Genomic DNA, 18,565 nt, shown 5'->3' on the forward strand with positions numbered 1-18,565 from the left:
TGAGTGCATTTGGCAGTGGGATCCAACCCTGTGCTTGGCAGCCAGTCAGGAGCTCTGCATCACGGCACTGCTTTCAGAGTGGGCTTTTCCTTCTTCCCAAGCTCTACAAAATGGGTCTCAGCTCATCCAAGACACACCCCAGGGTGACCCAGGTGGCACCTATGCTCAGCAGTGAGGAGGTGCTGGGGGACCCCAGCCTGCACCCAACAGCCACAACGGAGCATGGACATCCCATAACCCACGGGCAGCTCCCACCCCTCCGCCAGACCGGGTATGGGAGAGCCTCTACAGGTATGGAGCAAAGGGGGGAGGCTTTTCCCAGCAACCGTTTCCCTTCCCAGAGCCTTTTGAGATGGTCTCAGAGCCCAGTTCACAGCACCCCTGCAGTGCCAGACGCAGCATTCATATCTCAGCCCCATAACGTGCACCGCTGGGCACAGCCATATCATTATCTTAATTAGAGTTAGACTTTAATTAGATGTGAAATTCAGCATTAAAATAAATCAGAGCCCCACAGCACCAGGCTGACTCCACTAGCAAGAGGTGGAGGAAGGTGAGTCCTGCTGCAATGTGCTGTGCCCCAGATGTCCCATACCCAAACCTAGAGGTGAAGGAGGAGGTTTGTGCTCACATGGAGCAGGACACAAGGAATGCCTGTGGAGGGACAGCAGGGTGCTGTGACAGCACACAAAGCTTTGGTGTGACAGTGGTCTGGGGTGAATAGATTGGGTTTGGGGGTACTGCAGTCCCATCAGGGCACCTTCCACTTTGTGCAACTGGTAAATGTGGATTTAACACCCATGCAGTACCTTTTTCCCTGTCTCTCCGTGCCACAGCCCAGCCCTTTATCCCCATACCCCCTCCCAAGAGGCCAAGATATGGGAAGCTCAATGACTCACATGGAATGGCATTCAGACACCCAAGGGCAGGTTTAGGGAGGACAGAGAAGCTGTAACAGTTACTGTGCATGTTTAATTGTGCAAGCAATAACACTCCTGTGCACCCAGGAGGAACAGCACAGAGCTCAGGGCAGGTTGAGCTCAGTTAAAGCACTGCCTTAATAAGTAACAGGTGCTGGTGGGTGGTAGCCAGGTGATCTTTAAGGTCCCTTCTGTGTGATTTTGTGGCTGAGCAGCAAAAAGAGGCTCAGCTCTCTGCCTGTTCTCTGCATTGGGACAGGAAACTGGGGTGGCCATAGAGCTCAGTGAGGTGCTGTGTGTAGAAGGAGAGGCCCCAGAGATGCTACAGGAGACACAGAGGTTGGTCATTGTCATATATGGACTGTGTGAGGGGCTGTAAAGGGAGAAGAGAGGCATGTGGCAGATGGGTTTCTTAGATGCAAATACATCCATGTGTTATTTCTGTGGGTAACAATAATTTGTACCTTCTGTTACTGGAGTAGTATCACAGACTCTTTGAATTGGAAGGGAGCTGCCTTCAAGGCCATCTGGTCCAAATCCCCTGCAACGAACAGAGACACCCACAGCTCCATCAGGTGCTCAGAGCTCATCCAGCCTGACTTTTGGCTGTCTGCAGGTATGGGGCACCACCACCTCAATGGCCAAAAAACTGGGACAGATGGGTTTGGGAAATGCTAATAAAAATGTGGTAGAAAGCTGTAGTTGAGTAAAGCCCAGGAGCAGACATCCAAAAGTGACCTCGCTTCATCTTCTCCTTTTCTGATCCCTCAGGGCCCTTTGACTTCAGCACTGTGCTGGTTGGAGAGAATGGAGCCAGCAGCATCATCAAGCTGCACCCGCCTCGGCAACCGCAGGTAGGGTGAATGTATGAAGATTCCCATAGAGCTGCTCTGCTTGGCCTGGGGACAGGGAAGCAAACATCCTGCTTTCTGAGCACATGGCACAACTTAAGCAGAAAGCCCAAAACTGCTTCCTGCTGGATGCAGTGATCGGTGGGATGTGGTATGTGAGCAATGTGTGATCCGGGCTGCAGCTTGTGGTGTCGCATGCTGCCATCTAGTGCCACATTTTTCAGCTTCGTGCACACAGAAGCTGACCATGAGCCGTACGCCAGGGCTGGGGCAAGGTGAAAAGAAAGCACACGTTATGCAGCACTGCATGGAGGAGGCATGGTGGAAAATGGGGATGCCATAGGCAGAGCTGAAGTACGTAGGAAACCATAGGGAAATTTTCCATTAATTCTAGGGAGCTTTCTTTTACTTTTACCGGTTGCATTGGCTTGAATTGGGATTCCACTCCAGCATTCCTTTACTGCTGCCTTTAATCTCCCATAATGATACACTGATGGTTGGACCTTAATTACTCTGTGATCCCATGATTTATTTACAGGATCCTTGAAGATTACAGCCCAGACTTAGGCAGCAGCTTGGTGCAGCCAGCCAGAGTCATGTCACCAGTCAGAAGACACTCTTGTTCACATTCAAGAGGTTAATGATGTCCCATATAAAGTGCAAGATAGGTCTTTCAGATAGAGTCTCTGATGCAAATGGCCTTGAGTTGTGCCAGGGAGGTTTAGACTGAACATATGGAATCATAGAATCAATAAGGCTGGAAAAGACCTCCCGATTCCCAAGCCCAATCCATCCTACCATGCCCACTGACCATGTCCCTCACTGCCAGATCTCCATGGTTCTTGAATACCTCCTGGGATGGTGTTGCTATCACCTCCTTGGACAGCCTGTGCCAATGCATCACCAGTCTTTTGGAGAAGAAATGTTTCCTGGTATCAAACCTGTGTTCATAGAAACTCTGCTCAGGCATTGGAACAGGCTGCCCAGTAGAGTCTCCATCCTTGGAGATATTTAAGAGACATGTGGATGTGGCATCGTGGGACATGTTTTATTGGTGGATTTGGTAGTGTTAGACTGATAGTTGGTCTTGATGGTCTTAAGTCTCTTTCCCCAACTAGACGAGCTTAGGATTCTATGATGTTCCTTTTAATTCTTATGGAAGTCAGGCTGAGCTCCCATCATAGGTGGGAAATGAGGAGTATTGAGACTAGAAGTGAGCCAGTGTTATCTGGGAGGCTGAAGGAGATATCTTAGTTCTTGAGATGGAAATCCATGCTCAGACAGCCTGTAAAGCTGCTGAACTCCATCAGGAAGGACTTTCCATACCACGTGCAGTCCTGCAGAGTAAGGCCTTAGCCTCCAAAACAGTCTAGCTGGATGGAGGGGATGGTTTTCAGGGCCAGGTAACCAGGATCTGGCCTTGGATGACCTGCCAGGAGACACTGTATTCAATTATGATACTAATGCATGTTGAGCGTTTGCTGAATGTGCCAAACTCCTTCTTGTATCCCAAGCAACCAGGCCAGAATTGGAGTTGGAGGAATGTCTAAGTATCTTCATGTTGGGTTGGGTGTTTGTATGAAAAGAGGAATGCTGAACACTAAATACTGCACTTGCAGAGGCTTGAACCTGCTGGCACTCCAAGGGGGATCACTGCTGCAAAGCCCTGGAGGCAGCAAGGGATGGATGGAGCCCCAAAAGCCAAGGTGAGCACACAGCAAAGTGCCAAGAGCTGTGCAGCAGGCACGATTGTCCATGTGCAGCTCCTGATGTCAGCCTAAACAATGCACAGCAGAGCAGAGCAGCACCTTGGGAGCAGGAGCAGGCATACGTGACTTTAATGAGAAGTTTCCGTCGTGCCCCTTAGCTGTGAGATAGATAAGCTGTGAGTGCTTTGAAAACCTACACTAAATTGCTGCACATTGGCCAGACAGGAAAACGCTCGCTGCCTTCATTTGGGCAGCACCTGAGGGACCGGGTGTGGGTTGGCAAGCAGGAGTTTCTTTTCCTTTCAGCCAACGCAGGTGTCTTTACTGATGCTTTTAATACCTCACAGACTCTGGAGAAGAGGGGGCAGAGTCTGAGAGCCCTCCCTTGCAGACGGCAGCACTTGCACAAGATGCAGATGCTGGACTTGACGCGCCGGCGCCGAGAGGTAACGCGGGGATGGCCTTGGGGAGAGGCTGAGGATTGGAAGGGTTTTTCCATCTCTTTGCCTCCCCTCTAGGTGAGGAAGTTCCCATGGGGTCACGTTCTGTCTTGCGCTCATTTTGGCAAATACGAATTGCCCTGGTTGAGCTACCTGGATGTGTGATTACTTGCAGTGCCAGCTCTCTAATGACGTGCTGCGTCAAGCTGTTAGAACGTGTTTGCTCCTCTGCTGCTTGTGCTGATGACTTGTTTGCAAACCCAGGCGGAGCTGAAGCGGGATCTCCACAGGGAGGCAAAAATCAATAAACAAAAAATGGAGGAATTGGGTTCGGAGATGGTCCTTGACACACTTCAGAGAGGCGACAGCACCAGGAGCCAAGACCTCATCCCTGCTGAGCGCAGTCTGCATTTTGATAGTAACACTGGTAAGCAGAATCATGTTTCGAGGAGATGTAAAACTCCTCAGCATCCTCATCTGGCCATTTGAACCCCGTGAGGTTCAACAAAGCCACATTGTGAGGCCTTGCACTTAAGTCAGGGCAATCCCAGCTATGTGTACAACTGGGAGAACTCCTTGAGAGCAGTCCTGCCAGAAGGACTTGGGGGTCCTGGTGGAAAAAGCTGAAAGTGAGCTTTATAGGAGCACATCTATTCTTAAAAGTCCTCTTTCTCATGCTAATGAACCCAAAACAAACTCTCTCGTGGTCAAGATAAAAAGGAGGAATACAGACCTCTGATAGTGGTGGGGTAATGGGGAATGGCTTTAAATTAGATTAGGAGATTTAGGTTAGAAGTTAGGAGGAAATTGTCAGAGGGCGGTGAGGCCCTGGCACTGCTGCCCAGAGCTGTGGGTGCCCCATCCTAGGAGGTGCCCAAGGCCATGGATGGGGCCCTGCTCAGTCTGAGCTGGGGGGAGCAGCCAGCTCACTGCAGGGGTTGGAACTCAATGATCTTTTAGGTCCCTACCAACCCAACTAGTCTATGATTGTATGACTCTAAGTCAGTTTCCCTATGGAAGTCAGGGAATAGCCATAGGGCTATTAGCACAGAATCAAAGATCCCAGGGCCAGGAGCAGGTTCCCACCAGCAGAAGATCAGACACTGCCATGTGAAGGTACTGGAGATGGTACTCACCTACTCACATACATTGGGAGTCTTAAAGCATCTCAGGCAGGAATGTGCTCCCTGGGACACAACATGCAAATCCCACCATTCCTATGGGTCAGCACTAAACCAGTTGCCTCATTAATCAAGTTGTCAGACTTGATTAATTCACCCAACAGAATGAATCACAGAATGGTTTAGGTTGGAAGGGACATTAAAGCCCAGCCAGTTCCAAGATTCTATTTCTGAATAGACTGTGCCAGGTCTGCCCAGCCCCACAAACGTGCTCTGATCTTGCAGGGATTTCTCAGGATCTTCCTCATAGGGATTACCAGCTGAACCCAACAGGATGGGCATGCCTCTGAGGAAAACTGCAATTATTTTTATTTTCTCTCTCAGGAAACAGAGGGGATGGAGGATTTGCAGGGCACCATGCCAGAGCTGGGCTTCCCCTGGGCAGCAGCAGCAGCAGCAGCAAGGTTGGGCTGTGGTTCTGCAAGGAGCCACGCAGCAGGGATCTGCTCTGGGACACTTCCAGCACTGACTCTGAGGAGTGGGAGAGGGAAGAGAAGAAGCTTTACCGCAGACCTCCGCTGGTGAGAACCAGGACAGAGAGAGTTTCACTCTTCGATAACTTCTTTGATAAAGAGTTCTAGCAGCTAGGCTTGGGATGTGCTGAAGGAACAAGCTGTGATCTCTGCTCCGAATAGACCATGACATAGACATGATGTTTGTGATGTGCAGCATTTCTGAACACAGAGACCAACAGAGAGGAGCACTGGAAATGAGGTGGTTGATGTGTGGACAGAAATGACATGTCTGGGTATGTGAAAGAATATCTGGGGGAGAAGTGGTGTGGAGCGAACAACAATAACATGGGGGCAGAGGGAGGAGGAGGAGGCTGGCAGAACCAACAAGCAGGAGCTGGAGAATATTCTGGGTTAACCCCCATATTAAGTTCCAACTGAAATAAAGTGTTTTGCTTTCCTTAAGGTCACTTGGGCCTTTCTACTTGTTTTTAACCCTGCATCCTTTTCTAAGCCACAGAACATCCATTCAAATTGAAAGGCAGAACGATTGGTCAGAAGTCTTTTAATAAACATTCTGGTATTTCTAAATATTTTATTATTATTTTTTTAAATTTCCTTTCCTCTGTCCCAGGTGACTTTCCTTCACCTCCAGCTTTAATGGATAATCTGCTATAAAACATCCACGTTTTGCTCACTTGGCATTGACAAGAGAGGTGGGTTTACTCTTCCTCCCATCTCCCTCATGGCCATTCATTTCCCTCTGCTGGAAATCTTATCCCCTTAGTTTTCATGGCCTCAAGTTGCACCGAGATAAGTTTAGGTTGGATATCAGGAAACACTTTGCAGAAATGTTGTTAAGCACTGGAATGGGCTCCCCAGGGAGGTGGTTGAGTCACCAGCCCTGGATGTGTTTAAAAACCATTTGGACGTGGTGCTCAGGGACATGATTTAGTGGAGAGGTTGTTGGGGTAGTTTGGTTTGGTTGTGGTTGGACTTGATGATCTTGAAGGTCTTTTCCAACCTTAGCGTTTCCAAGCCAGGCCATCTTGAATAAGTGGATCTGGTGTTGGCTCTCAGCAGGAGGCACGCTTCTACATGTTTTTAGGGGAATTAGACACCCATGGCTGATTTGCTCTCAGCAGTTTTTAGCTATTTGTCTCTCCCAGGATTTACTGAAAATCCCAGGGAAAGCAGGATTTGGAAATCAGAGCCAAAGCCTCAACTCAAAGCCAAAGCCTCCATTCAGCACTGATCTCTGTCTGCCTTCATCCCCTCGCCCTTTGCAACCTCTCTGGATGTATAGCAAGTCTGTTCTTTAGGGAGAAAGCTGCTCCTTGGAGCAACGTGTGAGTGCATGGAAAAGCCAAGAAAACAAACTCCAGTAAGAAAACAGCTTTTAATGAGAAAGAAGGCCTGCTAATGAGTCTGGGTCCGGAGCATGTGTTTTAAAAGCACCCCTGTGTGCTTTTCTTGTAAATGTGGTCGTCGTGTGTGAGCTGGAAGGATCCTGAGAGCTCTGAATTCAGCACTGAGGGTAGGGTCAATGATTTAATGGGCTGGAACAATTAATCTGGCACTTTTCTATACACCTGTCCTCTTAATGATTCGACGCATCTCCCTTCTGTGTTCCCATCTGTCAACAATTGAGCTGTAATTGGTGTAAATGCAATTTATCTCAGATAGAGCTCATTTGTTTCCCGATAATGGCGTTGCCAGCACTTGGGAAGAGCAGTGCCCATGGAGAGGGTGTGCAGAGCAGTCTATCCATTGCACAGGCTGCATGGAGACTCTGAGCATTCATTTATCAACTCACAGTGTGCAAAATTGGCTTTTCTGGAGGCAATGGAGCCAGGAAACCCTCTTCCTGCTTCTCATGCTCGAAGTCCTTTGACTGTTTTGCTTTCAGTTGTGTTAACTTATCATGACCTGGAGAGAGGCTAGTGGTAACTTGTCCTGCTCTCAAGTTTCTCAACATCTGTTCAGAGGCTGGAAATGAAAACGTTTTCTCTATTACTGAAGTTGAAACTTAAACCTTTCTACAAATTCCAGAAGATGGGGGGAGGAGGGGGCAAACACCACAATGTCAGGGCTGCAACTCAGAGAGGCAGTTCTGAAAAGCTCCCTATTCCAAATGCTTGATACAGTCTCATCATCTGAAGGATGAGGTGCTATGCTAGGGGTGAGGTTTGCTGCTCAGAACTGAGCACATGGTGCTCGTGCAAGTCATGATGGAATGAAACTCCTGGTCTGAGGTTGCCTGCACAGCAAAGAGAGGCTGGAGAGGTCCTGCCAACTGCTGGGATGGGCATGGGATGAGCTCTGAAGGATGACAATGACAGCACATGAGCAGGGGTTTATTTTGGTGGTGCCAAGAGGCAAGGATCCGCAGCATGGAAGTGGGATTTGTCCGTTCTCATTCATTGCAGGGGAGTTGAACTAGAAGACTTCTAAAAGTCCTTTCAATGATTCTAGGAGATGTAGTTCAGATAGATCTCTGCCCCGAGGCACGAGAGCACAGGATTTTCCCTGTGAAAGGGCTGTAAGATGGGTTTGGTGGTGGACTTGGTGGTGAGATGGTGTAGTGGAAATGCTGTCACAGCTTTAAGCAGTGATGGAGCACCTGGTGAGAAGGAAGGGCCAACCCAGATGAGCTCAGGTGCAAGCAATGCAACTGAGTGACCAGAAGGGGTGAAGTCAGGATTCATCCCTTCCCAGACCTCATTTAAATGTTGGCAGTGGAGGTGAGGATATCTCACTGAGATCCCTGTATACCTGTGGTCTTCCAAAGGTAAACAGATTATTTTCTTTGTTTCTGTGTCCATGATTGTTGCATTTTGAGCAAACCTTCACCTGCTGCAGCCTGGGACTTTGCTAGTATGCTGATGCTGGTGTGCTTCCCATTGTGTTACAAATGGCCAGAGCAAGATAAGTTTCTCTTGCTCAGGATTAACCAAATGACTGTGCTCAGCCTCAGGCAGGCAGTGGAGTGGGGGAAAGTCAGCACCAATGGTTAATGTCTGGCTAAATCATTAGTAATTAAATGCACCACTTAAAAGAAGAAATCTTGAAGAACCTTTCCTCTATATTCAGAAAAGCTAGATGCTACTGCAGAGGTCTGAAGGCCCAGGTTGCTGTAATCTCTTTTCTTGTTCCTCAGCAGAAATACAATTTACTAAGACTTAGCAAAGAGCAACAGCTGGTAAAGAAAACCGAATGAAGCTCAGTGCTGTGCTGTAATTGGCTCTCACCATGCAGCCTGTGTTTATGTCATTTTCTCATCTTCCCAGGCTCTGCTTTCACCCGGTGCTCAGAGCACTCGACCTCCTTGAATAGGAATGTGGGTGTTCAGCACCAACCAGCATCCTCCCTTCCCTGACACCTGCAACCATTCAAAAGCATGGAAAAAAAAACCCACCATCAATAGCTCTTGGATATTTCCACTAACTTGATTAATCCCTTGTCTCCCTCCCTTGTTGGGACATGTGACAGGCAGCTGGGATGGTTTCAATAAGCTCAGTTTCAGGCTGTACATGAAGATTATGGTGTGATCACTTGCTTGGTTTGTCCAACCAGGTAACCTCAGATGGTGCTGCAGAAGCACAGCCCTAATGCTCTTCTTTCCCAACTTTGGAAGTATTGATTAATCCCTCTGGGTTCCCAGCTTTTCTATATGGGCTGATGGTTGGACTAGAAGATCTTAGTGGTCTTTTCAACCTTAACGAGTCTATGACTCATTACTCAAGGAAGGTCAAGTGATGGCACAGGGGACCCTGAGGAAAAAAAGAGGGGTGAGTATGAAGGGATGGTGCATTTTCTGGGGTGTCACACCCTGTTGGTAGTGCTGGGCTGCTGGCCAGGAGGCACATGATCTCTGATGGGATTGAGCTGCTCACAGATCCCTCCTGTTCTGTGAGAGAACAAGCATTTATTCCTTGCTTAGCAATAGGGTTGTAGCTTTTTGCCACCTACTGACGTGCTGTGGGAATGGCTCGTCCTGCAGTTCCCTGCATGAAGTCTGATTGTGCAGTCAGCATCTGCTGAGCAGTCCACAAGAATGAAAGAGAGAGCAGGTACCTCCCTTGGCACATAGGTGGGAGAGCAGGATGCATTTGATCAGTTGTTCCTTGCTATGTAGGAGCTGAAGATCCCAGTGGATCTCTTTGAATTCGGGACATTCTGTGATTTCAGGATAATTCTCTCCTCATCCCACACCTTGAGTACTTCTTACTGCTTCCTTCCAAAGAGCAGCACCATGGGAGAAATCTGACATTCCATTTGGCTTCTTCTCCTTTTATCTCTTCCCCCATTCTACATTCTTCTCTACTTTTTCCCCTTCCACCTACTCCTGAAGTCTCTGTTGACTTTGGCCCTTGCCCAAGGCATCTTCCTCCTTACTGGTGGACAGAAGCTCTCTGCAGGATCCTGAATGTTGCTTAAGCTTCACTTAAATCCTCTGCTGATGCTTTAAGCAACACACGATGCTGAAAGTGCTGACTCATTGCTCAGAGTGAATTTCAAAACGTGTGAGACAACCAAGAGTACTTTTTGTTGTCTTTTTCTGGAGATGCTGGATGATGTGTCATCTCTGTGGGCAGTTCTGTTGTGGCTCTTGTTCTCTCATGCAGTTTGACAAAGCTCAGCTCAGCTGAGTCTTCTCTGCGCTTATCCAGCATGGTCACCCTTGGCCTCCCTGTGACTCTTAGTGTAAATGAAGTGTCCCCATTTGTGTTGGTTCTGGGGACCCCCCTTAATCTACTCAGAGCTTCTCTCATTTTTGTCTGTTCATAGAATGGCCTGGGTTGAAAAGGACCTCAAATTTGATCTACTTTCAAACCCCCCAATGTGGGCAGGGTCACCAACCACTAGAACCAGGCTGCCCAGAGCCACATCCAGCCTGGCCTTGAGTGCCTCTGGGAATGGGGCTTGCATTCATTCATTTCAGCTTTTGTTCTTAGCTTCCATCAGCACTGTGGTTTGCTAACGTGCATCTTAAGTCATGGGATAGACTAAAACTGCCACGCTGCTGATCCAGCCTTGAATTCCCTGTTCCTGTGTAGTCATTCTGAGACACAAAGTTACCTGTGCTGGCATTTAGTAGCTGGTAGTACAACAAATGACCCTTTTAATCAAATCAGGCTTTATGCATTATATGATGTTGTTGATAACGACTGAACAGACTGCATTAACTCAGAACTTGCTTAAAATGCTGGCTCACAACTCTTCTGGGAGAAAAGCAAAGCAGGGCACTGCTAGTTTTGTGGTCTCACTGAACTTGTGTGGCCAGCTACCTGCCTCTATCTGGTCACCATTTGATCCTTGTTGCAACTGCCACCCTAGAATAATCAATGTGGCTTACAACTGACTTCTGTACTGTGAAAACAGTGAGCTTCAAAGCCAGGCACCCCTTCTATTTACCACACAAACCACCTCATTCAGCTTGGCCAAGCTGACCTAAAAATACAGCCTTTTGCCACACAGAGCCTCCCTTGTGAGGCTTCTCACTGGAGCAGATTTGCCTCACAGTGCTCTTCTGTCTTTAAAAAAAGCCCCTAAGTGCAGCTCCTCATCTCTCTATCCACATGGGCACCAGGAGCTCACATCACAGCTACCACTGAGGCTGTGTGTGCGCCCCAGTGCCCTTTTCCCTCTCCTTTTGAAAACAGGCAGGGAACAAAACTGCTACTACTCCTGGTGTTGATAACCACTTCTTCCTGGTGCCTTGGGCATGCTACGTTGCTCTGCTCTCATTTATTTATTTTCTCCTTCAACTTCATCTTTGAAATGATGATGATACTCGATTACTACCCGCAGCAATGTTTTTGACAAGGAGCTGCTGCCTTTCCAACTGTTCCTATACCTGACCATGGCAGGGACCCATCCTACCAAGGTCCCCTCTCTGTAGGGGTGTCACTTCTGGATGGGGGAATGATGGAGTTAGGCACAACCAGCATGGTGCATCTTCACTTACCGTGGGAAGGTGGATGTCCAGCTGCACATAACACCAGCATACTGACTATTTCCATGCCACTGACTCAACCCACTGGTGAGTTTTATGATCTGTGTATTCGAATTACAGAAACCTGGACTTCATCTGCATCAGAAGAAAAAAATAATTACATGTTTCAAAACTTAAAAAAAAAAAAATATGTATATGTATACAGAGAAGAATGTTCAGTGTCTGGAATTAGGAAGCTGCAGAGATAGAAAAAGCTTTTATTTATAGTCCAAAAAAAGCCATGTAAGTAATTACGATGATGAGGAAACAGTTAAAGTGAACACAGCTTCAACTCTTTCCAGCTTCTGAGTGCTCTGATTTTGTAACTGATGTTGCTGTTAAGAACTGTGAGCCCTGCCTTTGTGCTCACAGAACCAGAGAGGGGCACCAAGATCTGCATCAGGGACTGAATCCATGCCAACAAAACCCTGCAAGGAAATCTTTACTCTAATGCCAAATGTGTCCAGGCTCAGGCTCTTTTTTGAGAAACACCTTGCTATGGGAATCCAACCTGTTTATTTGCTACTTCAGCCTTCCAATGAAGCCCTTTGCCTGTGGGTTTCATGGCACCGATGGTCTTCAGAAGCTATTTTTGAAGCTCTTTTTGCAGAAGTTTCACAAAATCAAAGAGGAGGCCGTTACAAAATTTGTCTCAACATTCCAAAGTTCTTTTATTCAGATGGCTTCTGTTGTATTGAAAATCAATGAAATGCTTTTAAAGCAGCATTCCTGAAGTCAGAACCCCTTCAGCAGAGGATATTGCCAACCAGAGGCCCCAGCATTGCTCTGCTGTGTCTCCCACTCATAGCTACCTCCAGTGCCAGCCAGTGGTTTCAATAAGGTCTCTCCCAGCTGCTTCCTAATGGCCTGTTTTGATGTTCCAGCATAATATGGTTCAGCAGTGCTGGTTTCATTGATTAGCACGCAAAGCATGCTCTGAGACTGGATGCTTCCTGCACTTAGCCATCCATGTGGTGTTTCAAAGGGCTGACTGGGAAAGATGACGTTTCTTTGAGAGACAAGCAAAAAGATCCCAAAAAGAAATGTGAAACAAAGAACTGCCAACGATATTTTGTACTGGACCTTCTCACAGCGCAGAAAGCACTGCTGCCTTCCTGCTTCAGCGAGAGGAGAGGTTTTCCTTCAGTGAGCTGACAAATACACACAAAGCTCATGACCTCGAGGAGAAACATCTCTGCTTCCAAACGGCAGTGAGTGACAAAGACCTGGAGATGCAAGAACATGACCCTTGCTGTTAAATCTGTCAGCGTGAAACATGGACTTTGCTTGCAGATAGATGGAGATCTTGGGCTACATGTGCTGGAATGTGGAGCCTGGTCTGAAGGAACCACAGGATGGCGTGGGTGCTTTTTGTCCCCATCCATCCAGGTGACATTGGTTTATGTTATTCACTACTGTCAAGACTACACAGCTGTAGCATCTCTTGCTGCAGTGTAACATTTCCTAAAGGCTTAGCAGCTGAAGGTCCTTGCTCGTTTATAGCCATGTCTTTTTTCCTAAGGTGGTTTTCCAGAGGTACAAGGGCTTGTGCTCAAGGTTCTTTCAAGGAGCCTCATGGAATCAGTAAGGTTGGAAAGGCCACTAAAAAGCTCCTCCAGACCTGCTCCAACAGCTCCATAACAGCCTTACACTGGGTTCCAGAGCTAGGTACAGCCGTCCAGGTGGGGTCTTAGAGCCTAATGCTTTTTACCAAGAAGGATTTGTCAGCTGTGATTAACTCCATGCTCTTCAACACGATAACATCTATCCATCTGCTTAAACCACCTGAGGGGACCACAGCAGGTCTAGGCCTTGTGCACATTGGGCAGGGGCAGTGGTGGGCACTGAAATAACCCGTGAAATTCCCTCCTGTGAAGTTTCTGGTGCCTGAAAATACAGTATTAGGCCCTTGCCCCGTGCTTCAGCCACTGTCAGAGCCAGCTGTGAGTTCACTTGGAAGATGTACAGAACCTTTCACAAGGGGTAAAGCTTGAGCTGTGGTGAGTTCTGCCTTTGTAAGGTGTCTGGGTTTAATATGAGGCTAAATCTGCTGCTACTCTTCATGAGAAGTCTCTCGGAAGGAGAAATTCTTTGCATGGGGTCCATACATTGACATTTATGAGAACTCTGTGAATTCAGAGCAAGCACTTGAGTGAAGCTGTGGGTGCTCCATCCTCAAAGCCACGGACGGGGGCCCTGAGCAGTGTGATCTGGTGGGGCGTACCCAGGCCACGGAAGGTGGTTGGAACAGGATGGTCTTTAAGGTCCCTTCCAACCTACACCGTTCTATGTGAAGGATCACTCACTTGCACATCTGCTGTGAGCCAAATGGTCACACAGCAGTGGGAAAACTCTGCACATCAAGCACAGCGCTGTTTCTGCAAGCTTCAGTTTTCCCTTAGCCTCCAACTTAAATCTATCCATTTCTAAGCAAGTTGGGCTGGTCTGGGGAAAAGTAGGCAGCATTTAAATCATGCAAAGCCTCACGTTTACAGGAGGTTCTTCTGGCTTTTATTCACTGCTTAAACACGTGCACACGGAGGAGCAGGGCTAGGCTAGGGCAGCAAGGAGATGTGAGAATTTTGGGGAGGAAATTCAGCTTGCCAAACATGGTAGGAAAGTGGCAGATTTCTAATTAAGATCTGACTTTCCATTAAGAGGATCTGATTTATCTACACCTGATATAAACATGGATGCTGAAAAAAAAACAATGCTCCTTTTTTTCCCCTTCGCTTTCCATTTTCCTGCTGTTCTTTGAAACCAATGCTATTCCCCACCTCCTCCAGTGCCCTCACCACATATCTGCAGCATACTATAACTTACTGCAGCTTACCATTTCCTCCCGAAGTACTAATTTTAAAGAAGGATTTGGTTTCTGTTTAGCGGAGTGAGGCAGTCCAGCCCTCAAGCCAGTGAAGGCAGAAGCTCTTTCTTCTGTGTCAGAACCAGATTAGAAGATTAATCCCTGCTCCTGCAGGAAGTCCGCAGCAAAACCTGCCCTGGGGCAAGTCCATGAGATCATGCTCCTGTAATAACCAAGCACAGATAAAGGATAGCTTACAAACTGCTGTTCTTATGCACTTCCTCCACTAGCACATGATCTCAGGTTGGGCAGTAGAGAAAGGCTCTGCCTTTCTGGGGCTGCTGCTGGGGCTCAGGAAGCTCTGAGACTGCTCACAGACAGAGGGTTGGATTTGGGTAGCGCTCGGTGAGCAACTCAGGTTATTCTGTGATTCTATGACCTTGTGTTCCAAGTAGAATAATACTAGGGAAAGCCTTTCTTTGCTGCACAGAGGATGAAAACTGCAAATGTCCTAAGGATGCACACCCATGGCACATCAGGCATCTCATGCCTGCATGACAGCCAGGTAACCCCTGTGCACCAGAACATGACGACAGCACGGGACTCTTCATGGTGTTCAGGTGGGATGACTGCCATGACTGCCCCATCTCCAGCAGCACTGCCTCTCTGCAGCACCAGGGAGGGCTTCCAAAAGCACCATGAGCTAACAGGTGAACGCCTTAGAAGCATATCCATAAAACAGCCCCGCTAGATACTCAACACAGAAGATATTTTTGAGGTTGGAAATAATTAAAAAGAAACCTTAAAAATAAGCTTTTAAGGATCAGAAGCTCACAGCTTGAAGAAATTTGAGGTTCCCTGGGAATTGTTTGCCAAAGAAAGCTTCCTTATGGTGACTCATTCCTTCAATACCAGGACAGGTTGAAAACAAAAAGTTTGCAAAGCCCAGACAGAACAGGAAGAAGGATGGAGCTGAGGAATGATGCTCTAAAATACATTCCCAAACCTGTGATGTAAGTAAGTTGTATTACCATGTTTGTACTTACTGAGGTCTTCAGCTGGTGAGACACAAGGAGCCACTTCCAAGGGGGAAAAATGGGTTCTTTCTGTAGGTGGCTGTAGGGATTGTGACACTGGAAAGGTTTCCAGTGCGCTCTTCTTCCAAAGGTCTTTCCAAGAAAGCACAGATTGCTGTGAAACTATCACAGAACAACTACAGAATTCCTGCTGAGAGATATAAAAGCTGTTCCCACATGGAAGCAGCCAAAACATAGATGTTTCACATCTCATAGGATCATAAAATCATTTGAGTTGGAAGGAACCATTAAGGTCATCCGTAGCGTGACTGCCCTGTGATAAACAGGGGAATTTCAGTAACTGTGTTTTTGGTATATCTCAGTGATGTATTTAAGATTGAGCATATAGCAGCCATCGATGCAGTCTCTTAAGAGGCAAAGTAACATATTTATGTAGATGCATTCTATATTTTCCATTTGTTAACTTACACATGAAACCGTTCAGGCCGTTGTTGGTTGGACAGTCTGGAAATTGCCAGCTCTTCAATTTTCACTTCAATAAAACAAAAAACCCCCAAGGAGAACACTTTCTTTTTTTAATCATAGCCAGCCCTGCTTTCTGTAATGAAGAACTTCTTTTCCAGCCCCAAGAGAGCAATTCTTTGAATGTCACTTTCAAACAGCACGATAGAAATCATTGCAATTTGCAGAACAGAACCCTGCCAGTTGCAGCGTGCATTGCTTTCCAATGTATGAAGGCTGCTCCAAAAGCAATGCCTCCTATCTTGTTACATCAGCCCATTATGTGTTGGTGGGATGGCAGAGGATGTTGAACGTTCCCACCAACATTCCATCACGTTCCGTTGCTGAGAATTTGCTTTATCAATTAGTGCTCTTTGTAGCTGCTGTCGTTCCCATGGAAATAAACAGGAGGCATTACTTGCAGAGCGAGCTGTGTATTTACTTTTTGGAGGTTATTTACAATTGCATACTGGTCCAGGTCTCCTGCTCTCAACACTGCAGAAACACACTATGTGCCAGCCCTCTGAAAGACTTCAGACCTAAGGCAACCTAAAGGCTTCTGGCTCAATTCTGCCCAAAACAGGAAGATAACATTTTCTGGCAAACTCTGTCATTAAACAACAGCATTAACCATGAGTGGTGCAGGCCTTTAATTAGACAAAAGGCAGCTTTACACACCTGAAACTGCCATTCACTGCTGGGAAAGCTGCAGGATCCGCAGCTGAGTGGAGAAGGAAGGGCACCCTTAATTTGGCTGAAGAGCAGCTGGTTTTCTTCTCACTCTAATTAGCTCCTCCAGCAGGCCCTTATGCTTCGACTCAATGAGGCTGAAGCACACTCAGCTCAATTCAGAAATGGCACATCAACTATTTTCACCAAACGCATCAAACTCAGAGGGTTCATTTGTTTGTTCTTTCCGATATTAAAGACTAATTCTGACTCAGACTAAGAGCCTTCCTGAGTGCATCCACCCCTAGGGAAAGAGCCGTGGCAATATGAGAGCATTCAATTAGCTGTCTGCTCCAAATTACTCACGGAGAGGAGTGGATTGACATGGACAGACAGCGTGTTTCTTAAGACCCACGTGGGAGTTCTGGTCCCCTCCTTCAGTAGTAATGTGAGCTTTGCATACAGCTTTCTTACCTCGGCAAAGCTGCTCCACCATTTGCTTTTTCAACCTTCACTTTCAATGCTCTTTCACACCTGGTAGTGTAGCTCTTCTGCTGCTTTCCTTCGTGGTTCACACCTTACTACAGACCAAAACAAGGAACTGGAATCTGTCATAGTCTGCCGTGTTATACACACAATACAAGGAAAAGTATCCACAAAGAGTTCAAGAAATATTTTGTACGGTACTATCAATCGCCTTTGGGTTGCCAGAAAATGTCCTAGGTCTGGGATAGAGCTTCTAGTCAGTGCAGAGGTCGAATTTAAACCCATATCTCCAAATTACATGTTTCAGCAACCTGTAAGACAATGGCTAAAACCTCAGAGAATCACTCCCTTCTCCATCCCTGCTTAAAAATTACACAAAATCCGAGAGGTTGGGTTGTTTTTTTGTTGTTGTTTTCTGTTTTTATCCCCTAGGAACCTAAAAATATTTCAAAAATTAAAAAAAAAATAAAAAATAATTACAACCTTTCAATATGTTTTTTTTTTTTTTCTTCTACTCAAGTCTTTTCAGACCAGGAAAACCTCTTATTTCTTACTCATAATTACCTGAAATCAAGGCCCTACGGGTCTAAGGTAACAGAAACAGCTATAAGAAAAGCACACAGTGAACTGAGCTCTGGCAGAGGACTGTGCAGACTATAAATCATAAGTTGGATTTGACCTTTTTCCTATCGTAGCTGAAGAAAGATCAATAGGAATTGCTGGCAGTGAGACAGAAGGGACATTTCTTCTCCTTAGCTGTGCTTTCTAAGTGAGAGCAGATGTTCAGTGAAGGAGGAAAACACGTGTACCTCAGCAATGGATCAACACAACTGCAATCCTAGCAAGGTGTATGAACCAGTAATCATCTAACAAGGCATCATCTAAAGAAGCCTCCCCTTGAATACACAGAAGCTGCCAGCATCCACTTCCATCTTCCTGTGAAGAGGGCTCAGGCACGCTTTGCTGAAGGAGAACTGTTCTGCAGAGGACAGCAAGTTTAAAAGATCAATACCTCGTCTATTCTAAACCCCTTTGAATTACTGCTTGTTTTTACCTTACCCTTGAGCTTTACAATGAAGAGCAACAATCAAGAGCAAAATGTAGTCACAGCTCTGCCTTCCCCACAGGGAATCAGATATCAATAGGCAGAAGAGAGCCTCAGCATCCTCACCACAAACATGCATGCACTGAGAACGTTCCCCTTTTCCCTGTATGACTCATAGGTCAGGATCCCTCTGCACTCTATTTTTAAAGAAATCAAAGATTTCCAAAGTGTGCATGAGTGGGCAATAAAACATAAAACATTCATTCCTAAAAATATCACCCAGCCAGCCCTGCCTGGATTGCCTGTTAGAAAAGTACTTCTTATTTTTTCACACTGAAATCAATATTAGGCTTCTCCAGGTCTACTCTAGCCCACATGGACTAACTAGATGTACTAGGCCTAAAAATACAATGTGGTGCAAGACATAGGAAAACAATGTAACCTGCTTCTTGCACAGAGTAAGAAATGGAAAA

General features: G+C 46.7%; 1 protein-coding gene across 1 annotated transcript; it reads left to right on the plus strand.

Moving 5' to 3' along the window:
* The first annotated feature begins 14 nt into the window (after positions 1-14).
* On the plus strand, positions 15-5,749 carry CCDC198 (coiled-coil domain containing 198). Its single transcript, XM_042814217.1, has 6 exons — positions 15-291; positions 1,692-1,774; positions 3,391-3,477; positions 3,828-3,926; positions 4,185-4,347; positions 5,426-5,749. The coding sequence occupies exons 1-6, from the start codon at positions 111-113 to the stop codon at positions 5,680-5,682; spliced, it is 870 nt and encodes a 289-aa protein (XP_042670151.1). The 5' UTR covers positions 15-110; the 3' UTR covers positions 5,683-5,749.
* The last annotated feature ends 12,816 nt before the right edge of the window (positions 5,750-18,565 follow it).

The sequence above is a fragment of the Centrocercus urophasianus genome, unplaced genomic scaffold, assembly GCF_019232065.1.
Source record: "Centrocercus urophasianus isolate 14NV4802_14NV808 unplaced genomic scaffold, USGS_Curo_1.0 seq_14, whole genome shotgun sequence".
NCBI classification, from domain to species: domain Eukaryota; kingdom Metazoa; phylum Chordata; class Aves; order Galliformes; family Phasianidae; genus Centrocercus; species Centrocercus urophasianus.